The sequence below is a fragment of the Lithobates pipiens genome, unplaced genomic scaffold (genome assembly GCF_037356315.1).
Source record: "Lithobates pipiens isolate NorthernLeopardFrog02 unplaced genomic scaffold, aLitPip1_a1.2 Scaffold_19, whole genome shotgun sequence".
In the NCBI taxonomy this organism is placed as follows: domain Eukaryota; kingdom Metazoa; phylum Chordata; class Amphibia; order Anura; family Ranidae; genus Lithobates; species Lithobates pipiens.
Window position 1 is genome coordinate 446,332,915 of NW_027507764.1, and position 25,007 is coordinate 446,357,921.

Below are 25,007 nucleotides of genomic sequence, written 5' to 3' on the forward strand. Positions count from 1 at the left end.
GTCAGCCGCGAGGTCCTCCACCCGCCCGACCCGCTGTTCAGCCTCTGTAACTCTGGACCGGAGCTTGTCAAGATCCTGACGGACCAGGCCGACATCTAGCTGTACAGCTTCGATTTTGTTAGTCAGGGTAGCTTGACACGTGGCTATAGCCGCCATCACGTCCCTGAGTCCGATCTCCTCAGCACCTTCCTGGTCATCCATCTCCGTCTGGGACGCCATATTGCGCGCCCTTGCAGGGGGGGTCGTCGTTTGCAGGGCCGGTACCGAGGGGGAGTCCGGGAAACGAAGCTTCTTACCCCTGTGCCGAGTTTTGCAGGACATCCGGAGCACCTGTGGGTAGGTTGTGCAGTAAAAAGAACAGCAGGTAGTTAGGTTCAGGATAAAAAGGCAGCAGAGCTCTGGCTTCCACAACCTCTCAGGTCGCCATCTTGGACACGCCGCTGTATGTAAATATTTCACCTCCCCTTTGTCCCTAGTGGTTTGTCCAGTGTTCTGCATGCAGTTTTATATTATAAAAACTGTTCTTTATGCCTGGAAACTGGAGATTGTCCATAGCAACCAAAACTGTCTCTTTACATCAAAAATGATTTTAGACCAGCTAGAAAACAGCGATAATAAATTGTAATCACTCGCAGAATTGAGCGATAGTGATTTGTGGGGAGATCCGTCATCAAATACTGAAAAGTAATGACAGTGACAATTCTGCAACTGAGCAAATTTCAGTGTTTTTGTTTTGATTACATTATTGAATAATTTTTATTATTGTTATATTATTATTAGGTACAATTATTTATAATTATTTATTATATTATAACTTATAATTTCATTTTTCAAACTTTATCATACCCGGGATGTCTGCTAGACTCTGGTTTGGAAAGATTTAAGTTATTGCTAAGAATTACAGGACTACAATATAAAATGCCAAATTTTCATGCAAAATAATGGTACCGCATGCAAGTCCTGTGTTCCCCGGTCACAGCAGCTTGATACTTCTCCAAGGATGAAGATCTTCATCTTAATCTCCCTCCTGGCAGTTCCTCCATTCCTCCTCCGCGCTCGGCGCATACCCACATGGGGATGCACGCAACAGCAACTCAGTACTCCATTGTCTGTGCCTACTTTTCAGACTCTCCCCTGGAAGCATGTGACCCCAGCTTACATGGGAGGCCTGCCTCTTGTCAATACAAAAAGATAATTGGTCAGGGCTCCTCACATGAGCTGCCTGCTACTCAGGTCTCAAGTCCATCCTCTTCCAGAACCATCCATCTGAAAGCAAAGGAGGAATCTCTGAGCCAGTGTACAGGTGGTCACATCCCCCACTACACTGAACACTCCCAGTTTCAAATCACAACAACCAGGTCCAGCCTAAAACACAGGCCTGGCTAAATTTACCTGCATCTGAGCCCTGTGCTTAGAAAAATCCTACTCTAGCACCTACCTTTAGGTAGAGGGTGCTACATTTATATATATATATATATATATATATATATATATATATATATATATATATATATATATATATATATATATATATACACCTATTTTTTTTCTTTTTTTACTTTTTCTTGGAAAAAAAAATAACGTCCAACCTGGTGCAGAATGGAACCTGAATTCAAATGAACTAAGGGAGAAATGACAGACAGAAAATGGTGAGTGGCTCACATGAAAATGCCACTGGAGATAAATGGCCGATAAAGTGCCACTCAAAAATGATGTGTGGCTGTTTGTGTGCCACTGGAAATGCGCTTGCATCAATTAAAAAAAAATATGCTGAGGTGTGTGCTTGCAATGATTGCAAGAAGTTATGCTGCAAGAAGTTATGCTTGTATTCAAGCTTATAGCGATTGCAAGAAGTTGTGCTGGATGTGTGCTTGCAACGATTGCAAGGGAGTTGTGTCACTGAAGATTAGTGATGGACGAACTTCCGACGGGACGTTTCGCGAACGCGAAACGCGAACGGACACAAACGTTCGCGAAAACGACCGTTCGCCGCGGGCTCCATTGACTTCAATGGGAGGCGAATTTCGCAAACCTTTAGGTCGAATTTGCGGCCACGGGGTAATTATTAGGGGGTAGCACGTAGTCCCACCACCTGGACAATAGCATAATACATGTATGAGGTGAATTTGGGATCGATAACTACAAGCATTTTTTTTTTATTTGGGAAATTGTTCTGACAATTCAGGACTATGGAGCTAATGAAGGCAATGGAGGAGAGGGAAGGTCAGGGACCAGGGTAGGCAAACAAGAGGGTGCAGGAGATACAGAGCACTGACAGCAGCACCGTAATACAGAGCACTGACATCAGCACCGTGACATACAGCGCTGACAGCAGCTCCGTGACATACAGCGCTGACAGCAGCTCCGTGACATACAGCGCTGACAGCAGCTCCGTGACATACAGCGCTGACAGCAGCTCCGTGACATACAGCGCTGACAGCAGCTCCGTGACATACAGCGCTGACAGCAGCACCGTGACATACAGCGCTGACAGCAGCTCCGTGACATACAGCGCTGACAGCAGCTCCGTGACATACAGCGCTGACAGCAGCTCCGTGACATACAGCACTGACAGCAGCTCCGTGACATACAGCGCTGACAGCAGCTCCGTGACATACAGCGCTGACAGCAGCTCCGTGACATACAGCGCTGACAGCAGCTCCGTGACATACAGCGCTGACAGCAGCTCCGTGACATACAGCGCTGACAGCAGCTCCGTGACATACAGCGCTGACAGCAGCTCCGTGACATACAGCGCTGACAGCAGCTCCGTGACATACAGCGCTGACAGCAGCTCCGTGACATACAGCGCTGACAGCAGCTCCGTGACATACAGCGCTGACAGCAGCACCGTAAGCAGCCCCAGGAGGAAGTCAGCACAGCACAGGGATGGTGTGATCCCCTCATAATAAGAACCCCCAGGAGGAAGTCAGCACAGCACAGGGATGGTGGGAGCCCCTCATAATAAGAACACCCAGGAGGAAGTCAGCACAGCACAGGGATGGTGGGAACCCCTCATAATAAGCAGCCCCAGTAGAAATATGACACCGCTCAACCTCTTCAAAGAGGAGGGTAGGGGCATATAGTACGGTGTGCTTTTTTGGGTCAGGGAAGTGAGCCAAATGAATTAAGAAGGTCTGTGTGCTTGATTCCAAAAATTGTTTATAGACATATACATGGTCTACTGATCACATGTGTTGAATTCCTCCGAGATCCATGCCTCATTCATTTTTAGAAATGTGAGGTAGTTAACACTGTGGTGAGCTAGGCGAGTACGCTTATCGGTCACAATCCCCCCTGCTGCGCTGAACGTCCTTTCGGACAGGACACTGGATGAGGGGCAAGCCAACAGTTCGATTGCAAATTGGGCAAGCTCTGGCCAGAGGTCAAGCCTGCCCACCCAGTAGTCTAGGGGTTCATCACTCCTCAGAGCGTCCACATCGGCCGTTAACCCAATGTAGTCGGACACCTGACGGTCTAGGCGTTCCCTGATGCTGGATCCGGATGACACCTGTCGATGGGTCGGCTGAAAGAATGACCTCATATCCGAAGTCACCAACACATCTTCAAACCGGCCTCTTCTTGCAGGCGCTGTTGGATTGGTACCCGCAAATCCTTCTCTGGGAGTGGGAATTGCTCCTCTGCCAGCGCACGCAAAAGCAGAATGCAGCATTTCTCGAAGCAAGGCCTGGAAGTGCTGCATTCTGACAGCCCTCTGCGACGGCGGTAACATTTCCGCCATTTTGTGTTTGTACCGGGGGTCTAAGTACGTTGCCACCCAGTACTGGTCCTTGACCCTCATGCTTTTTATACGGGGGTCCCTATTAAAACACTGGAGCATGAAGGCCCCCATTTGCACTAAAGTGGAAGCGGTGTGGTGGCCTGGCTCCTGCTCATCATCCAGGATAATGTCGTCCTCTTCATTCTCCTCTCCCCATCCTCGCACAACAGGGATCCCAGAAAGGTTTAAAGCATGCTCTTCTTGCTCCTGCTCATCCGCCCCGGCACCATCCTCCTCTGACTCCTCATCAGACTCCTGTTGTTGACTTGTCTCAGATAGAGTAGCCCCCCCTGGGAATTCATCCAGCATTGCGACTTCCTCATCTTCCCGCTCCTGCTCCTCCACAGCCTGATCAATGACACGACGCAATGCACGCTCCAGAAAGAAGGCATAAGGTACCATGTCACTGATGGCGCCATGGCTGCGACTGACCAGTTTGGTGATCTCCTCAAATGGCCGCAGAAGTCTGCATGTGTCGCGCATGAGCAGCCACTGGCGCGGTGAAAAAAAACCCAGCTCCCCAGAACCGTTTCTTTCGCAGAGTTCATACAGGTAGACGTTAACTGCACGTTTCTGCTGGAGCAGCCTATCAAGCATATAGAAGGTTGAGTTCCATCGCGTCGGGCAATCGCAAATAAGACGTCTGACCGGCAGATGGTGTCGCCGCTGAATGTCAGCAAGGCGAGCCATGGCCGTGTAAGATCTTCTGAAATGGGCCGAGATTTTCCTTGCCTGCCGCAAGATGTCCTGGACCCCAGGGTATTTGACAAGGAATCGCTGCACGACCAAGTTTAAGACGTGTGCCATGCACGGCACGTGCGTGATTTTGCCCTGTTTCAATGCGCTAAGCAGATTGGCACCGTTGTCACACACCACTTTACCAACTGTCAAATTGAGCGGTGTTAGCCACTCATCTGCCTGTGAACGCAAAGCTGAAAGGAGTGCCGGGCCAGTGTGGCTCTTTGCTTCCAGGCACAACAGACGCAGCACGGCATGGCAACGTCTCACCTGGCATGTGGAATAGGTTCTGGGGAGCTTGGGCGGTGCAGTGGAAGAGACGCTAGCAGCGGAAAAGGAGGAGGCAGCTGAGGAGGAGAGGGAGGAGGATGGAGTAGGAGGAGGAGAAGAAGAGTCAGGCCTGCATGCAATCCGTGGCGGTAAAACCAAATCTACACGGGTGCCACGGGTTACATGCTTGACGGCCGTCAGAAGGTTCACCCAGTGGGCAGTAAAACTGATATACCTTCCCTGCCCGTGTTTGCTAGACCACGTGTCTGTGGTCAGATGTATCTTGGCACCGACACTGTGTGCCAGAGATACATTCACTTGCCGCTGAACATGGCCATATAGCTCTGGGATGCCCTTCTCTGAGAAATACTTCCTTCCTGGGACCTTCCATTGTGGTGTTCCAATGGCCACAAATTTGCGAAAGGCCTCCGAGTCCACCAGTTTATATGGCAGTAGTTGGCGGGCTATGAGTTCTGACAAGCCAGCCGCCAACCGTTGGGCAAGAGGGTTATCCGGCGTCATCATTTTTTTACGCTCAAACATTAGGCCCACGGAAGCCTGCCTTTTTGCAGAAAAATGTGAGCTTGGCGTGATGGAAGGTGGAGTGGAGGACAATTGTGAGGAGAGAGGAGAAGGAGAAGTAGAAGACGAGGCTGGACGGTGAGAGCCTGCAGTGTGGCTTTGTGTGTTCCGTTGCTCCCACTGGGCTCGGTGATGGCTGCTCATGTGCCTTCTTAAGGCGGTCGTCCCTAGGTGAGTATTGGGCTTACCGCGACTAACGCGTTGACTGCAAAGATTGCAGATGGCAACGCTATTGTCAGCAGCGGACACGTTAAAAAAAGCCCACACTGCGGAGCCATGTGCCGGTGTCCTGGGAGCGCCAGATGTGACCGTACATGGTCGATGACTCGCTCCTGATACATTTGCAGTCTGCTTTGTCCCTGCTGTGCAATGTAAGTCATTGCTGCTTCTCCTCCCTATCTGCTGGTCCATATCTCCCTCTGAACTCCCCTCCTCTTCCTCTCTTGTGGGCACCCACGTGACATCACTAGACACGTCATCATCAACGTCACCTTCCCCACCGCTATAAGTAGAGTAGGCAGCAACACCGGGGACCAACCTCCTCCTTGGGCTGATCTGGGTACTGGCGTCAGACTGCTGAGTAGCGCTTGTTGCTACCTCCTCTTCCTGATCCAATACCAAGAGTGGCTGCGCATCAGAAATGTCCTCTTGATATGGATCGGAAAATAATTCCAGTGACTCAAGCGGAAGGTATGTGGTGGTGGTGGTGGTGGTCGTGTTGTTGGTGGTAGTGTCTTTGGGGGTGCACATAGCAGAGAGTGAAGAAGAGGGTGCAGATCGAGAGGATGAGGAGGGTGCAGAAGAGTAAGGCTGAGCGAGCCACTCAACCAAGTCTGGTGCATCCTTTAAAGTAATTGAACGCACCTTCTGCAACTTCCCACTTTGGCTCAAGCCTGTTGCTCCTGCCCTACCCCTACCACCCCTGCGGAAGGGCCTGCCTCTTCCTCTGCATGTCATTTTTTAAATGACCCTGTGACAAAACTCTTAGTCCCTATACCGCTGAAGGACTGCTGCAGTATAGGTGAGCGGTCAGCAGTGGTGCACGTCAACCCTATCTATTGTGGACCTATAGCGGTCCTTACAGAACAGCAGACTGTACCGCACTCAAGCCTATGTACCGTAGCACCCTATACCAAGTTACCAGTCCTTATAAGAACTTTTGTGGACCAAGCAGGTTGTGTATTAGTGTTTAGCAGACTGTACGTCAGTCCCTATACCGCTGAAGGACTGCTGCAGTATAGGGCAGCGGTCAGCAGTGGTGCACGTCAACCCTATCTATTGTGGACCGATAGCGGTCCTTACAGAACAGCAGACTGTACCGCACTCAAGCCTATGTACCGTAGCACCCTATACCAAGTTACCAGTCCTTATAAGAACTTTTGTGGACCAAGCAGGTTGTGTATTAGTGTTTAGCAGACTGTACGTCAGTCCCTATACCGCTGAAGGACTGCTGCAGTATAGGGCAGCGGTCAGCAGTGGTGCACGTCAACCCTATCTATTGTGGACCGATAGCGGTCCTTACAGAACAGCAGACTGTACCGCACTCAAGCCTATGTACCGTAGCACCCTATACCAAGTTACCAGTCCTTATAAGAACTTTTGTGGAACAAGCAGGTTGTGTGTTAGTGATTAGCAGACTGTACGTCAGTCCCTATACCAATGAAGGACTGCTGCAGTATAGGGCAGCGGTCAGCAGTAGTGCACGGCAACCCTATGTATTGTGGACCGATAGCGGTCCTTACAGAACAGCAGACTGTACCGCACTCAAGCCTATGTACCGTAGCACCCTATACCAAGTTACCAGTCCTTATAAGAACTTTTGTGGACCAAGCAGGTTGTGTATTAGTGTTTAGCAGACTGTACGTCAGTCCCTATACCGCTGAAGGACTGCTGCAGTATAGGGCAGCGGTCAGCAGTGGTGCACGTCAACCCTATCTATTGTGGACCGATAGCGGTCCTTACAGAACAGCAGACTGTACCGCACTCAAGCCTATGTACCGTAGCACCCTATACCAAGTTACCAGTCCTTATAAGAACTTTTGTGGACCAAGCAGGTTGTGTATTAGTGTTTAGCAGACTGTACGTCAGTCCCTATACCGCTGAAGGACTGCTGCAGTATAGGGCAGCGGTCAGCAGTGGTGCACGTCAACCCTATCTATTGTGGACCGATAGCGGTCCTTACAGAACAGCAGACTGTACCGCACTCAAGCCTATGTACCGTAGCACCCTATACCAAGTTACCAGTCCTTATAAGAACTTTTGTGGAACAAGCAGGTTGTGTGTTAGTGATTAGCAGACTGTACGTCAGTCCCTATACCAATGAAGGACTGCTGCAGTATAGGGCAGCGGTCAGCAGTAGTGCACGGCAACCCTATGTATTGTGGACCGATAGCGGTCCTTACAGAACAGCAGACTGTACCGCACTCAAGCCTATGTACCGTAGCACCCTATACCAAGTTACCAGTCCTTATAAGAACTTTTGTGGACCAAGCAGGTTGTGTATTAGTGTTTAGCAGACTGTACGTCAGTCCCTATACCGCTGAAGGACTGCTGCAGTATAGGGCAGCGGTCAGCAGTGGTGCACGTCAACCCTATGTATTGTGGACCGATAGCGGTCCTTACAGAACAGCAGACTGTAACGCACTCAGGCCTATGTACCGTAGCACCCTATACCAAGTTACCAGTCCTTATAAAAACTTTTGTGGACCAAGCAGGTTGTGTGTTAGTGTTTAGCAGACTGTGCGTCAGTCCCTATACCGCTGAAGGACTGCTGCAGTATAGGGCAGCGGTCAGCAGTGGTGCACGTCAACCCTATCTATTGTGGACCGATAGCGGTCCTTACAGAACAGCAGACTGTACCGCACTCAAGCCTATGTACCGTAGCACCCTATACCAAGTTACCAGTCCTTATAAGAACTTTTGTGGACCAAGCAGGTTGTGTATTAGTGTTTAGCAGACTGTACGTCAGTCCCTATACCGCTGAAGGACTGCTGCAGTATAGGGCAGCGGTCAGCAGTGGTGCACGTCAACCCTATCTATTGTGGACCGATAGCGGTCCTTACAGAACAGCAGACTGTACCGCACTCAAGCCTATGTACCGTAGCACCCTATACCAAGTTACCAGTCCTTATAAGAACTTTTGTGGACCAAGCAGGTTGTGTATTAGTGTTTAGCAGACTGTACGTCAGTCCCTATACCGCTGAAGGACTGCTGCAGTATAGGGCAGCGGTCAGCAGTGGTGCACGTCAACCCTATGTATTGTGGACCGATAGCGGTCCTTACAGAACAGCAGACTGTAACGCACTCAGGCCTATGTACCGTAGCACCCTATACCAAGTTACCAGTCCTTATAAGAACTTTTGTGGACCAAGCAGGTTGTGTGTTAGTGATTAGCAGACTGTACGTCAGTCCCTATACCAATGAAGGACTGCTGCAGTATAGGGCAGCGGTCAGCAGTAGTGCACGGCAACCCTATGTATTGTGGACCGATAGCGGTCCTTACAGAACAGCAGACTGTAACGCACTCAGGCCTATGTACCGTAGCACCCTATACCAAGTTACCAGTCCTTATAAAAACTTTTGTGGACCAAGCAGGTTGTGTGTTAGTGTTTAGCAGACTGTGCGTCAGTCCCTATACCGCTGAAGGACTGCTGCAGTATAGGGCAGCGGTCAGCAGTGGTGCACGTCAACCCTATCTATTGTGGACCGATAGCGGTCCTTACAGAACAGCAGACTGTACCGCACTCAAGCCTATGTACCGTAGCACCCTATACCAAGTTACCAGTCCTTATAAGAACTTTTGTGGACCAAGCAGGTTGTGTATTAGTGTTTAGCAGACTGTACGTCAGTCCCTATACCGCTGAAGGACTGCTGCAGTATAGGGCAGCGGTCAGCAGTGGTGCACGTCAACCCTATCTATTGTGGACCGATAGCGGTCCTTACAGAACAGCAGACTGTACCGCACTCAAGCCTATGTACCGTAGCACCCTATACCAAGTTACCAGTCCTTATAAGAACTTTTGTGGACCAAGCAGGTTGTGTATTAGTGTTTAGCAGACTGTACGTCAGTCCCTATACCGCTGAAGGACTGCTGCAGTATAGGGCAGCGGTCAGCAGTGGTGCACGTCAACCCTATCTATTGTGGACCGATAGCGGTCCTTACAGAACAGCAGACTGTACCGCACTCAAGCCTATGTACCGTAGCACCCTATACCAAGTTACCAGTCCTTATAAGAACTTTTGTGGAACAAGCAGGTTGTGTGTTAGTGATTAGCAGACTGTACGTCAGTCCCTATACCAATGAAGGACTGCTGCAGTATAGGGCAGCGGTCAGCAGTAGTGCACGGCAACCCTATGTATTGTGGACCGATAGCGGTCCTTACAGAACAGCAGACTGTACCGCACTCAAGCCTATGTACCGTAGCACCCTATACCAAGTTACCAGTCCTTATAAGAACTTTTGTGGACCAAGCAGGTTGTGTATTAGTGTTTAGCAGACTGTACGTCAGTCCCTATACCGCTGAAGGACTGCTGCAGTATAGGGCAGCGGTCAGCAGTGGTGCACGTCAACCCTATGTATTGTGGACCGATAGCGGTCCTTACAGAACAGCAGACTGTAACGCACTCAGGCCTATGTACCGTAGCACCCTATACCAAGTTACCAGTCCTTATAAAAACTTTTGTGGACCAAGCAGGTTGTGTGTTAGTGTTTAGCAGACTGTGCGTCAGTCCCTATACCGCTGAAGGACTGCTGCAGTATAGGGCAGCGGTCAGCAGTGGTGCACGTCAACCCTATCTATTGTGGACCGATAGCGGTCCTTACAGAACAGCAGACTGTACCGCACTCAAGCCTATGTACCGTAGCACCCTATACCAAGTTACCAGTCCTTATAAGAACTTTTGTGGACCAAGCAGGTTGTGTATTAGTGTTTAGCAGACTGTACGTCAGTCCCTATACCGCTGAAGGACTGCTGCAGTATAGGGCAGCGGTCAGCAGTGGTGCACGTCAACCCTATCTATTGTGGACCGATAGCGGTCCTTACAGAACAGCAGACTGTACCGCACTCAAGCCTATGTACCGTAGCACCCTATACCAAGTTACCAGTCCTTATAAGAACTTTTGTGGACCAAGCAGGTTGTGTATTAGTGTTTAGCAGACTGTACGTCAGTCCCTATACCGCTGAAGGACTGCTGCAGTATAGGGCAGCGGTCAGCAGTGGTGCACGTCAACCCTATGTATTGTGGACCGATAGCGGTCCTTACAGAACAGCAGACTGTAACGCACTCAGGCCTATGTACCGTAGCACCCTATACCAAGTTACCAGTCCTTATAAGAACTTTTGTGGACCAAGCAGGTTGTGTGTTAGTGATTAGCAGACTGTACGTCAGTCCCTATACCAATGAAGGACTGCTGCAGTATAGGGCAGCGGTCAGCAGTAGTGCACGGCAACCCTATGTATTGTGGACCGATAGCGGTCCTTACAGAACAGCAGACTGTAACGCACTCAGGCCTATGTACCGTAGCACCCTATACCAAGTTACCAGTCCTTATAAAAACTTTTGTGGACCAAGCAGGTTGTGTGTTAGTGTTTAGCAGACTGTGCGTCAGTCCCTATACCGCTGAAGGACTGCTGCAGTATAGGGCAGCGGTCAGCAGTGGTGCACGTCAACCCTATCTATTGTGGACCGATAGCGGTCCTTACAGAACAGCAGACTGTACCGCACTCAAGCCTATGTACCGTAGCACCCTATACCAAGTTACCAGTCCTTATAAGAACTTTTGTGGACCAAGCAGGTTGTGTATTAGTGTTTAGCAGACTGTACGTCAGTCCCTATACCGCTGAAGGACTGCTGCAGTATAGGGCAGCGGTCAGCAGTGGTGCACGTCAACCCTATGTATTGTGGACCGATAGCGGTCCTTACAGAACAGCAGACTGTAACGCACTCAGGCCTATGTACCGTAGCACCCTATACCAAGTTACCAGTCCTTATAAGAACTTTTGTGGACCAAGCAGGTTGTGTGTTAGTGATTAGCAGACTGTACGTCAGTCCCTATACCAATGAAGGACTGCTGCAGTATAGGGCAGCGGTCAGCAGTAGTGCACGGCAACCCTATGTATTGTGGACCGATAGCGGTCCTTACAGAACAGCAGACTGTACTGCACTCAGGCCTATGTACCGTAGCACCCTATACCAAGTTACCAGTCCTTATAAAAACTTTTGTGGACCAAGCAGGTTGTGTGTTAGTGTTTAGCAGACTGTGCGTCAGTCCCTATACCGCTGAAGGACTGCTGCAGTATAGGGCAGCGGTCAGCAGTAGTGCACGGCAACCCTATGTATTGTGGACCGATAGCGGTCCTTACAGAACAGCAGACTGTAACGCACTCAGGCCTATGTACCGTAGCACCCTATACCAAGTTACCAGTCCTTATAAGAACTTTTGTGGACCAAGCAGGTTGTGTGTTAGTGATTAGCAGACTGTACGTCAGTCCCTATACCAATGAAGGACTGCTGCAGTATAGGGCAGCGGTCAGCAGTAGTGCACGGCAACCCTATGTATTGTGGACCGATAGCGGTCCTTACAGAACAGCAGACTGTACCGCACCCAAGCCTATGTACCGTAGCACCCTAGACAGACCAAGTTACCAGTCCTGATAAAGAGCTTTGTGGAACAAGTGAGTTGTGAATGATTAGCAGACTGCAGCAGAAGGGCAGCAGTCAAGTATAATATTCTTTCTATATTTGGAAGAAAGAATATTATACGTGTACAAGCCTATTACCGTACCACTGATACCAGTCCTGAAAAGAACCTTTGTGGAACTAATAGTAACAGCAAGTCTTTAAAATTATCCTCACTGCCTGACACACTGCTTCCTGCCTGTCCCTATACAAATTGGCAAAAAAGAGTAGGCTGGAACGATTAGCTGGAACAGCTCTTTTGTGGACCTGATAGTAACAGCTAATGATGATGATGATGATGATGATGAAGAAAGACTAATCTGGCTGAGCTGTCCCTAAAATAGCAGCATACAGCGCTCTGTCCCTTTATCTAAACTGACAAAAGAAACTCAGGCTGCTGACCTAACACCTATACCAGTCCTGAAAAGAACTTTTGTGTACCAAATAGCTAGCGTTTTCTCTGTCCCTACTCCACACAGGATCCTTTCCCTACAGTGACAGAAGAAAGAATGTAAAATGGCCACCGGATCGGGTGTATTTATAGGTTAGGGGGAATGTCCAAGTGTCCATGAGCTGTCATGTCTCAATTGGTTGTCCTGTAACACATGATAAACGTGTCACGAAAGGTTAAAGTTCTTGTATACATTAAACACGTAAGTCCGCCGGGGCGAACGACGGAAAAAGGCGTTCGAACCCGCGGACGGCGAAAGTCGGAAATTCGCCGCGAAACGACCGCCGGGCGAACCGTTCGGCCATCACTACTGAAGATGTGCTTGTAGTGACTGTGAGAAGTCCTATTTATGTGTGTGCTTGCAACGATTTCAAGGTGTCTGTGCTGTTAGACTCATGCTTGCAACGATTGCAAGTAACCTGATAGGCAAAAAAGAAAAGCAGAAAAGGATAGCAGAAAAATTGAATGTGTAGGAATGACCTGTGACCCTAACTGGTTGTAGCTGTGCTTGAGAGTATAAGAAGAATGAATCTGATATGAATCGTTGTGTCATTGACGTGACGAGATTTGAACCAGACTGTAGTAGGTATGCAAATGTATCCGATATGAATCAGTAGTAGGGTATATGTTATGAAAAGTAAAATGACATAACCAATACGAATTGGTTGTAGGGTAAGTGACATGAACCAATGCGAATCGGTGTGTAATGTAGTTGAAGCTGTTGTGCCGTCGATGTGACTATGTTCCAATCAGACTGTGATGAGTATGAAATGTATCCGATATAAATCGGTTAGTCATTGATAGGCATTTCCAGTGATATAAGGTAAGCTTGAAACACAAAAAGTCCAATATAATGAAGAAGCTAGTCTATGGGTCCCATAAAAGGTTCACAGCAGTTTTCAGTGCCCGCCACCTCCCAAACTATGCACTCATCTATATTACTGACCTTCCACAGGTTAATATGTGCCTTCCCAGGGACTAAAGAAACCTCTGGTGGGTGGTTGGATCCTTGGTAATAAGTAAATCCTCTATCTCCTGCGACAATCCTTATTGGTAGTACTCATAAAGGAATCAGAAAACTGACACAGTAGTGCTGAACCATTTAAAACCACTTTATTTAAAACCATAAAAAATGACAACTCACATTTTTTAGTGCACTAACTCTGATGCACTCAGATAGCATGCGTGGCACAATAAGGGTGTGCAGCCCCTTTAAGGATTGCTTGGATGTAGTACTGGCAACCACCAAACAGGTGGTTCCTCTGAGAGCACGCTGAGGTCACCATGCCCCACCCCAACTAGTTTCGTCACACTCCACGTGACTTTATCAAGCTAATACAGTTGCTTGAACTGTCACAGGCACTTCTCAAGAGTGCTGACTATTCCTGGCCTTTCTGCCAACCTCCTCTATTTATAAAAGCTGTACTATAGATTCTAATAATGAAAAGTGCTCTATGAATAGAGGAGTTAGACCTTTATTTCATCCACTCATCCTTATTTCATAGAGCACTTTTCATTGATGAAAGCTATAGTACAGTACAGTACTTTTATGAATAGAGGAGGGGTGGAAAGGACATGCATAGCTGTCAATCTTGATTGGGTTTTAAGGGGGCAGAGGATTGAAAATTTAAACTGGGACAGCAGCCACTAGCACAAGGGACATTGCTCATTAAAGTGTTTGTACACTTCATATTTCTGACATGTTCCTGCTGTACCATGTACTTGTATCAGAAAGTATCCTGTTCTCTTTGTTTCCTTTATGTGAAATCCCTGGTGTCCCTGCCAGTCCCTCTGCTTTTCTATTAAAAACTGACCATGCCAAGCAGGAGAGCACAGCGTGGTCAATTCTCCAGCTATGTTGGGAACTTGGTATGATCTCCTCCAATGATCAGACTTGTCCCGACAACCCCCACTGCACAGCCATTCACTAGAAAGCTCAGCGTGCTACTGCTTCTACTCCCCCCAGCTTTTATGCAACTGAGAAGAGAGGGATTCACTTATACAAAAAGGGGAAAAAAGGTATTTATAACGTTTTCTAGATAAATAGATAGATACACACATGTTTTGCTTTTCATTTCTATTTTAAGCGGAATGGGTTGTTTTACAAGGTGATTGTTTACATTCATTTTAAATGTAAGTAGTCTGTTTTTTGCTGATTTTTTTTTTTAAAGTAACTAAACTGTCCTTTTACACTTTTATACAAACTACTTTGACCTATTGGTAGGCCTAGATTAAGGCTTACCTGTAGGTCCAAGAAATATCTCCTAAACCTACACGGTTAAGGAGATATTTCACAAAAATAGGGCACCACTGTCCACGGCGCATGCGTGCCGTAGGCAACGGCGCAGGGGCACTGGGCGTGCCACAAGTGAAGGCAAACATGCCGTCACTTACAGCTCCCGTGTGCATGTGCCGCAGTGACGTCATCGCTGCTCCAGCCACTCACAGCGCCGGAGCAGCAATACCCGGAAGAAGATGGACACTTCGTGCTACAGGGGACAGCGGTGACATCGCTGGCTCCTCTGTCAGGTAACTGACACATATTGGGCTACTATACGATTCATAGTAGTCCATTATACTTTACCTTTGCAGAGAGAAAGAGGAACTAAACCCATCAGGGTTTACTTCCTTTTTAAGAGTTTTATTGTTTACAAGTTAAAAACAGTAAAAACATTTTTTTTTTGCTAGAAAATTACTTAGAACCCCCAAACAATATAAATTTTTTTTCTAACGCCCTAGAGAATAAAATGGCAGTTGTTGCAATACTTTCTGTCACACCGTATTTGCGCTGCGGTCTTACAAGCGCACTTTTTTGGAAAAAAATACACTCTTCTGAATTAAAAAAATAAGAAAACAATAAAGTTAGCCCATTTTTTTTATATTATGAAAGAAAATGTTACACCGAGTAAATTGATACGCAACATGTCAAGCTTCAAAATTGCACCCACTCGTGGAATGTCGACAAACTTTTACCCTTAAAAATCTCCATAAGCGATGTTAAAAAAAATTCTACAAGTTACATGTTTTGAGTTACAGAGGAGGTCTAGGGCTAGAATTATTGCTCTCGCTCTACCGATCACAGTAATATCTCACATGTGTGGTTTGAACACTGTTTTCATGTGCGCGCCGCTACTCATGTATGCATTCGCTTCTGCTCGCAAGCTCGGCGGAACGGGGCGCATTTAAAAAAAAAATGTTTTATTATTTTACTTTTTTTATTTTAAACAATGTTCTTTTTTTAAAAAAAAACTGTCACTTTTATTCCTATTACAAGAAATGTTGACATCCCTTGTAATAGGAAAAAAAGCATGACAGGATCTCTTAAATATGAGATCTGGAGTCAAAAAGACCTCAGATCTCATATTTATACTAAAATGCAATAAAAAAAATAAAAATTTCATTTAAAATAAATTATTTTAAAAAAATGGCCCTGTTCCCGACCAGCGCACGACGATGTACGTCGGCAGAATGGCAAGGGCAGGCAAATGGGCGTACCTGTACGTCCCTTTAAATTTGCCGCCCTGCCATTGGGAGCGTGCCGCCGGCGGCACGCTCCCATGCTGGTCGGGACCCCCGTGAGTCCAGTCGCGGGTCCCGCAGACTCGATCGCCGCGGGCATACTCGCGATTGTCTCACGGGGCGGCTGTATGGAGAAATGTCGTTGTAAACAGCATTTCTCCATTCTGCCTAGCAACTAGTGACGCTGATCTCTGCTCCATGTGATTGGAGCAGAGATCAGTGTTCACTAAATGAAAGCCCAGCCCCCAACAGTTAGTAACACACCCCTAGGAACACTTAACCCCTACACTGCCACACACTGGTTAACCCCTTCACTGCCAGTGTCATTTACACAGGAATCACTGCATATATAGCAGTGATTGCTGTATAAATGACAATGGTCTCAAAAATGTGTCAAAAATGTACGATGTGTCCGCCATAATGTCGCAATCACAATAAAAATCGCTGATCGCCTCCATTACTAGTAAAAAAAAAATTATTAATAAAAATGCCATAAAACTATCTCCTATTTTGTAAACGCTATAACTTTTGCGCAAACCAATCAATAATCGCGTGTTGCGATTTTTTTTACCAAAAATATGTAGAAGAATACGTATCGGCCTAAACTGAGGGAAAAAAAATGTTTTTTTTATATATTTTTTATATTTTATATATTTTTTTATATATTTTTGGGGGATATTTATTATAACAAAAAGTAAAAAAATAATGCGTTTTTTTTTAAATTGTCACTCTATTTTTGCTTATAGCGCAAAAAATAAAAACCACAGGGGTGATCAAATACCACCAAAAGAAAGCTCTATTTGTGGGAAAAAAAGGACGTCAATTGTTTGGGAGCCACGTCGCATGACCGCGCAATTGTCAGTTACAGCGACACAGTGCCGAATCGCAAAAAGTGGTCTGGTCTTTGACCAGAAAAATGGTCCGGTCTGTAAGTGGTTAAGAGCTAAGTGACATGCAATGGTATGGAGACGGGTGGGGGACATCTTCCCCTCACTCGTCTCCATGCCAAAGAAGGAGGAACATCCGATCGCTTCCTATGGCTCCGGTAAGCAGCGGAGGGCACTGGAGCTGATAAAAGTGATCTTTTCCGTCGCTGAGACCACATATTTGAAAACAGACTGCCAGCCAAAGAAGTGGATACCGAGGTTATGACAGCTAGCTGCTGCCATAATGATATCCCTCTTCAAAGTTAGGATGTATATTGGCATGCGGTGGTCCGTAAGTGGTTAAATGTTTTTTATTTATACACAAATGCTTTGCCTTTCATTTCTATTGTAAACTGAATATATTGTTTTATAAGTTTTATAAGTTGAGGGTTCACCTATACTGTATTGCCCTCGCTACACCTTTCCCTGTGTGTAGCTCAACATGAAGCTAAACCCTCCTATTCTGCAATAAACCAGACTGAGTGTCGTTTTGAAGCTTTATTAACAAAACAGGGTGGGGTGAAACTATTGAGAGGAAAAACAAATACAGATACTTATAAATATTCTCACCAGCGATGCTGCATTTAGGGGATGCAAGCAGATGCAAGTTTTAGTCCAACATGTGCTCTGATAGCTGGCTCCTTCTTTCAGTCTCTAAGATGGAGTCTGAACTCCCATGATGCATCTGCTTCCTTTCCTTGGACTGAAGAATAACTGGAAGTTTTATTAAAGGTGAACAATTTTCAAGTTTCTGCAAAACTGTAAATTTACCACGGCTCCATCTCGTGGTACAATCCAATATTGCAGGCAAACAACTAATAGATATCCTGCTGGAGGTCTTAAAAATGGAAAGTGATGGGCTTGGAGGTAAGTGAATATGAATAGATGCACGTGACTGTCCATAGACTAACACTGGGCTTTCCATGAAATCCACCTGAAAAACTGAAAAGGAAACTTGATCAGTCCACTCATGTGTCAAGATTTTTTATAGTTTTTTTCCCCACAATATTACATTTTTCAGAAAGGCTTGGTTTAAATTTAAAAGATACAATCCAGTAACAATACCATTCTGAGGTGCATCATGTGTACATGAGTCCACACTAAGAGCTCTAGAGAGGACAAATGACAATGCATCACAACTTGCACCAAAACACCTGGCAAATTTTGGCTTGTTTGAAAGTGTGTGGCAAGTAGTCCTCAATCCACCGATTTTGTTCTACCAAAGGTACATCAACATAAGCCCTTGTACACACGGTCGGACAATCTGACGGAAAATGTTCGATCGGACCGTGTTGTCGGATAATCCGACCGTGTGTGGGCTCCATCGGACTGTTTCCGTCTGAATATCCTACGGACCAAGTTTTCCAGCTGGGTTATAAAATTTTCCGACAACATGATCCGATCGGACTTTGTCTGATTGTGTGTAGAGAATTCCGATCGGACAAAGTGCCACGCATGCTCAGATCAAATTCCTAGACCAAATCTATTGACTACTAGCCTGAACGTAGTCCCATCATAATGAAATAACGTCACCACATTCTGAACGATCGGATTTTCTGACAACTTTGTCCGACCGTGTGTATGCAACAGTTTCAGACAAAATCTGTCGGACAAAATCCAACGGATTTGGTTGTACAACCTTGTGTACAAGGGCTAAGGATTATGTCTGGTGCCCTCCCTTTCCTCCAGATTTTTCAGGTTCCTCTGTTTGGACTGCATGCAATGTGATTGAAAGTGTTCTGCTCCACTGTACTCAATTGGATAATCAAATATGAGTAGGAAAGTATAAAAACTGATAACAATGTTATAGCATCTTCTCTGCTCATTTTAATAGAACTAAGTAGATTTTTAGATTTTAGCACAATGACAGCCACTTTATGGATACTATAAAAAGTTCACTCACTTGATATGTCTGGAGCTGCTCTTTTGGTAGAATCTATCATTAGCCCTGGCTATAATTAAATCAATATTACAAGTAGTAGTTATTTTAAGTAGCGAGTGACAAGTATTCACATTTTTTTGAAGATGCACATAGTTTGTACAGGCATGAAAGAATATGACAAAAACAGAATGTAATAAGATGATCAACATATATAGTGGGGGGAAGAAGTTAGAGTAGAAAATGATGGGCTTCATTTACTAAAGAGTATTTACTTAGCATACCGGTAGTTAATAAAACACAGCTAAAGTCACATTAATCATACCATAATGGGCAAGGCAAATCCATATTTTTTCTTTTTTTTTAAAGAAATGTCCTCCTTATCTTAATTCCCATGTACATGGGGCCATTCTCTACTTTATTCAATTAACCCTATTATTTATGACACCAAAGTCACCAATTGCACTTTGGTGACTTTATTCACATCTTCATTAAATTAACCCTATTATTTACAGCATATAAGCAAAGTTTTTTGTAAATTACATACATTTTCCGTAAACTAAAAAAAAATGTTGTTTGTGCAATTAAGCAGAATTATTTTAAATAAACGTAAAATGTATATATACTAGAGTAATAGTGTGTATTAGTACTAGTGGTAAAGTAATAATAGAGTACTGTAATTTTTTTTTAAGTGAAACAGAAAATGTCGCAGTGTTTACATTTTAGTACGTATCACCATCAGCTAGTAATATAGAGCTGTATTAGAATATTAGTAAAAAAAAAAAAAAAGAAAAGAATCTTTGTGCTAGGTAAATATACTGGAACTCGAATTGGTAATTTGAAATATAAAATAAGTAGAGCTCTGGGTGCTATAAGCTACACACCAGTGCTTAGACTGTGAGAGATTGGGGCCATTTCTGTGTAATAATGTGCACAAAGATTGGCAAAAGGGGAGAAAGGATGGGAGGGAGCTGTTCTTCAGCACTCCACTGCCATGGAAAGAAGCAGAGAGCTCGACAGATCAGAAATTCAGCTTGAAGCTTCTCTCTGCTCAGCGTTTCAGCTCCTTTCTGCCTAATGCAGCCACAAGACATCTGCAGTCGGAAAGAAATACAAATAAGTGGCAAAGAAGACAAGCATTAAGGTAAAAATATTTCCATAGACTGTATAATCGTGACTGGTAGCACTTAGCTTAAATTGTTATTTATTGAGTTTAGCAGGTTTCCAAACTCCTTTTAACGTAACATTAATACTTTTGTATTTAAATTCTTATTGGAGTTGATCTACATGATTCTAAGCAGTTCTGCATAGTCACATTGCTTTTCTTTACGCCATAACAATGTCATCATATAAGATTAGCATGATTGCATTACTATATTTAGAAGACATCACAGATAATGAGTTTTTCTGAAACAGAAACGAATATATAGGTGTGTGTTTGTGCTTGATTATAAATAAACATCAGCAATTAACTTAGTCATTCTTTTATTCCAGTTTGAAAAATGGAAAATATATCCATGGATTTTTTATCTAATTCCTCAAGAAGGCCAGAGTGGTTGAATGGATCAATGCCTCAAGTCATTCCCAACTTTTATCTGGCATTGCCCATCATCTATTCCATCATTTGTGCAGTTGGATTAACAGGGAACACAGCTGTTATCTATGTTATTCTCAAGGCTCCCAAAATGAAATCTGTTACCAACATGTTTATCCTGAACTTGGCTATTGCTGATGAACTCTTCACGCTGGTTCTGCCCATTAATATAATTGATTATCTACTGCTGCAGTGGCCCTTTGGAGAATTTATGTGTAAACTAATTATCTCCATTGATGAGTACAATACATTTTCTAGCATCTACTTTCTGACTGTCATGAGCATTGACAGATACCTTGTGGTTGTGGCAACTGTAGAATCTAAAAAACTCTCCTTTCGCACCTATAGGGCTGCTAAGATAGTCAGCCTGTGTGTCTGGAGCTTTGTGACCATAATTATTTTACCATTTGTTGTTTTTGCTAAGATTCACCAAGAGCATGGTCGATTGCAGTGTCTCTTTGTTTTTCCTAACCCTGAGGGCTTGTGGTGGCAGATGAGCAGGATCTATACTCTCATTCTGGGCTTTGCCATCCCTGTGTCTACAATTTGCATTTTATATTCCATGATGCTTTACAAATTGAGAAGAATGCGTCTGAACACCAATGCAAAAGCTTTAGACAAAGCCAAGAAAAAAGTGACTTTCATGGTTGCCATCATTTTGGCCGTGTGCTTGTTCTGTTGGACTCCATACCATCTTAGCACTGTGGTGGCCTTAACCACTGATATCCCACAGACTCCTTTAGTTATAGGTATTTCTCTGTTTATCACCAGCCTGAGCTATGCCAACAGCTGCCTGAATCCATTCCTCTATGCTTTCCTAGATGACAATTTTAGGAAAAGCTTTAGGAAACTAGTAGAGTGCAGATCATCATAAAGGATAACATTGCGCAAACAGGTTGGTATCCAGCTGTTGAACAACTACATATCCCAGCAGGCCTTGTATGTCAGCAACTGACACGGAATGCTGGAATATTTAGCCTCTCATTTAGCCTCTCATTTGCATAAGGATTATTCTAAGATCAAACTCCTCCTAGCAAGGCATGCCTCATCTTTTAACCATGCCCTATCAGCAATGACATGTTGATGCTGGTCATGTCTCAACAGCTAGAGGATTGCAGGATGTCAAACCTTGCCAATAGCTAGTAAAGCATAATGGGACATGTAGTTGTTCAACAGCTGCAAATGGTTCATAATCTGGTATGCTTTTGTACTTATTCACTAAGGCAGTGTAGCAAGGCATGGTGAAGAACATAACTCTCATTAGGCAAACAGATTGCAGATTACCACATTAATACTTCTTGCCTGCCTTATCAAAAAAGAAAATATATGTTTTTTTTTTTTTTTTTTTTAATGGGATTATGCAAACAAAGAGGCTCACAGTTTAGGAAAAAAGTGATATTTCTGCTCAAAGCAGCCAATCATATTTCATTCAGATTGATAGCACCTTGACTCTTCTGTGCTCCACTTTTCATAAATGCCACTATCTCACATTTCTCATAAGAGACCATACTTGTACAAATATTCTTCAAAGATGAGACAGGCATTGTCTGTGCTATCTAACTTTCTTCTGGATAGTTATGTATTTTGGTTTGCATTGAAAACAATAGCTTTTGTCATGCTTAATATCTAATCTGCAATTTGAGCTGATTTATAACAATGTTTAATAAGTAATATAATATTACTTTGGGACAATGGGGCTTTCTTGATTATTGCACAGTTTAACTCATACTGTGTTGTGAAACTGTATTGCCAGTTTTTCATTTTTTTGTCTCCACTAAAAATGGAGATTATAAACATTGAAAATGTACATAGATGTTCAGTTAAGTAAGAATGAGGGTCTATGTGTATTAAACACAAAACCAAATAAATATTTTGAGTGCCTTGCTTGATTACGATGCAGAAATTATACCGTGTATGTAAATTGTGAAATAAATATGGATTGAGCATCAGTTACTTGTACAGTATACATTTCAGAATAATTGTGAAACAGAAAAATTGAGCAGTTGTTATTAACAATATAATTCTCTAGATTTTGCCTGCAAGAAGGATTACTATTATGTTTTTATCTGTTCACCAGCATGTGAAATGTGCATTACAATTTTAATGAGGACATTTAATTTTAATGAAACAAAATAAAATATTTTAAAAAAATTAACTGACTGTATGCTTATAATTTTCAACAAGAATCATATTTTGCTGTATGTGCATATTACATAAAATCTGGATAGTCTTACTGTAACAAAACAACGTATTAGCAAATTTGCTGAAACTACTTTATTAATAAACTTTATCATCTAAACTGCATAACTGCTTCTACAAGCTAACATATTGAAGAAGTCTGTCACCACCTAGTGTAAGACATAAAAATTACAACAGCTATACCTGTTAGCAGAACGTTGGCCTATTTTGGAATATTTAAATCCACTAAAAATACACAATGGCCTTATCTGCTTGTTGGCCTAGTTATTTGAAAGCAGCTAATATACAAAATCACCAGCTTGCACTACTTAATACTCTTACATACTAGGCTTGCCATTTAATAGAAAGCAAAGACCGAAAGACATTTTCTGGAACAAATTGTAAAGTGATAAAGCAGTCTATACAGAACTCAAGAGTTGTAATTCAGTAATGACTATTATTTACATGAGATTGCAATAGTTTCCTGAATTTAGCTTGAGGTTTAAAGCAGTCTTAGACCACTAAAACATAGTTTATAAAAACTAGAGCAGCCAGACTCTGGAACATCTATGCATGGCAACCAATCAACTTTTATCTTCCAGTTTCAAAGCTTAATTGAACAAGCTGAAGATACAATAGAAGCTAATTAGTTGCTGCGCATGGCTGGTCTATATTCTGGCTGCTCCCGGTCTGATAAATTCCCCTTTATGAGTGCTGACAACACTAGACATGGCAGGTTTCCTTGCCATTTGCACAGTTGGTAACTTTTGTTGCACAGCAGAATAGTTCCTCTAGTCTACCAGTTAAAAAATAAATCAAAAAATCAAGGTGCCTGCAACAGAAGAGCTTTAATGCTGTCTAATGACTGATGTCTCTTCCTTCTTTCTATTTCAAACCCCAAATATCTGAATTAAAAACATACAAAAAAGCAGAGGAACTATACAACACCAATTTTTAAACAGAACACACATTTTTGTTATTGCATCTCTTGTAAAAAGCACTACTTGTTCAAAACTTCAATAGTATTTAAAAAAAATTGTTAAAAACATGATCCCCCTTAGCATCAACTATTGCCCATTTTGCGTAATACAGTTTAGGTAGGTATGAGCTTCTCCCATGCATGGGTTTATGTGGATTACAATTTTGTGGATGCAATAGACTGTTGAAAAGTTTACAAGTTAAATAACTCTGCATTAGCAAGTGTTAAAGAAGAGAAGAAAAGGAAAACCTTGACCACTAAATCACTGCAAGCATCCTTAAAATGGTTGTTAAGCCACTTGTATAAAAAGCCCCCATCCTCTCTGTATTAGAACAATATGTTCCCCTGTGCCTGTGTTATATGATAAATATGCTTATCTGTACTGATAACACAGCAATATTCCTGCGATCAGGTGCCTCCTCTCTCCTCTCCTCTGCTCTGCCAGGCTCACAGTTCCAGTGGGCGGGGCCGACCACTGCCGCTGACTTAAGCCGAGGAGGAGAGAGGAGAGATAGAGCCGAGGAGTCACATGATCGCAGGAAGACAGTACAGATAAGCATATTTATGATATAACACAGACACAGGGGAATGTATTGTTCTAATACGGAGGGGATGGGAGCATTTAATGTTACGTATGGGAACAGCAGTAGCGGGGGGGGGTCGCTGACATAAGCAGATAGTCAGAGAGGGGAGGGGGGAGAGGACACCGGAGACAGAGAGCAGGGCTGTTGCTGACAGAGGCATGCACACTGACAACAGTGTCAGGGCTCAGCAGCCCTGATATATTGTGGTCAGCGTACAGGGGAGGTCATAGCCAGGCAGGATCAGCCAGGTATTACAGGTAATACAGGGGGGCAAATGGCACAGCACAAGTGCTGTGCTGTATAACATGCTTTTATTTTTTATTTTTTTTGGGGTTAGCAAACACTTTAACATTAGATAATGGTTTCAACATAGTCAGTAAATATAGAATGGAACATAGTATTGAAAATGTGTACTAGGATCTATGTGCCCTTTAATATATACAGACCAGGATCCAAAGTAAAAATAGTCAGTATTAAGTAAGTAAGTTGCCTTTTCATCATTATGGTCTCCCATAAGAATGACTCCCAGGTCTGAAATAGTACTAAATTCTAAAGAAATAAAATGAAAACCATTATGTATAATTCCAATTCCAGCTTTAACTTTGTAACTGCAGTAACACAATTGAAACCAAATCATCAATCATAAATGTTCTACTCTGTAGCAACATTATTTGACATCAAGGGTGCTCACAGTGCTTCAGTGGTCGTGCCTTGTATTTTTATGCCATGGCTCCCCCCCCCCCCCCTTTGTGACCTCTGACCAAACTTAAGCCCGGGTCACACGTCATCCTTGGTGGGAAGGAGATATTTAAGTATACTACATGTTACAAAATCAAGAGTTATATAAT

The 25,007-nt window shown here is 44.1% G+C and overlaps 1 protein-coding gene across 1 annotated transcript; it reads left to right on the top strand.

Annotated features, from left to right (window-relative positions):
• The first annotated feature begins 19,816 nt into the window (after positions 1–19,816).
• Positions 19,817–22,541, top strand: NPBWR1 (neuropeptides B and W receptor 1). Its single transcript, XM_077492691.1, has 2 exons — positions 19,817–19,968; positions 20,319–22,541. Exon 2 carries the CDS (start codon positions 20,327–20,329, stop codon positions 21,290–21,292), a length of 966 nt encoding a protein of 321 aa, XP_077348817.1. The 5' UTR covers positions 19,817–19,968; positions 20,319–20,326; the 3' UTR covers positions 21,293–22,541.
• Positions 22,542–25,007: the final 2,466 nt, after the last annotated feature.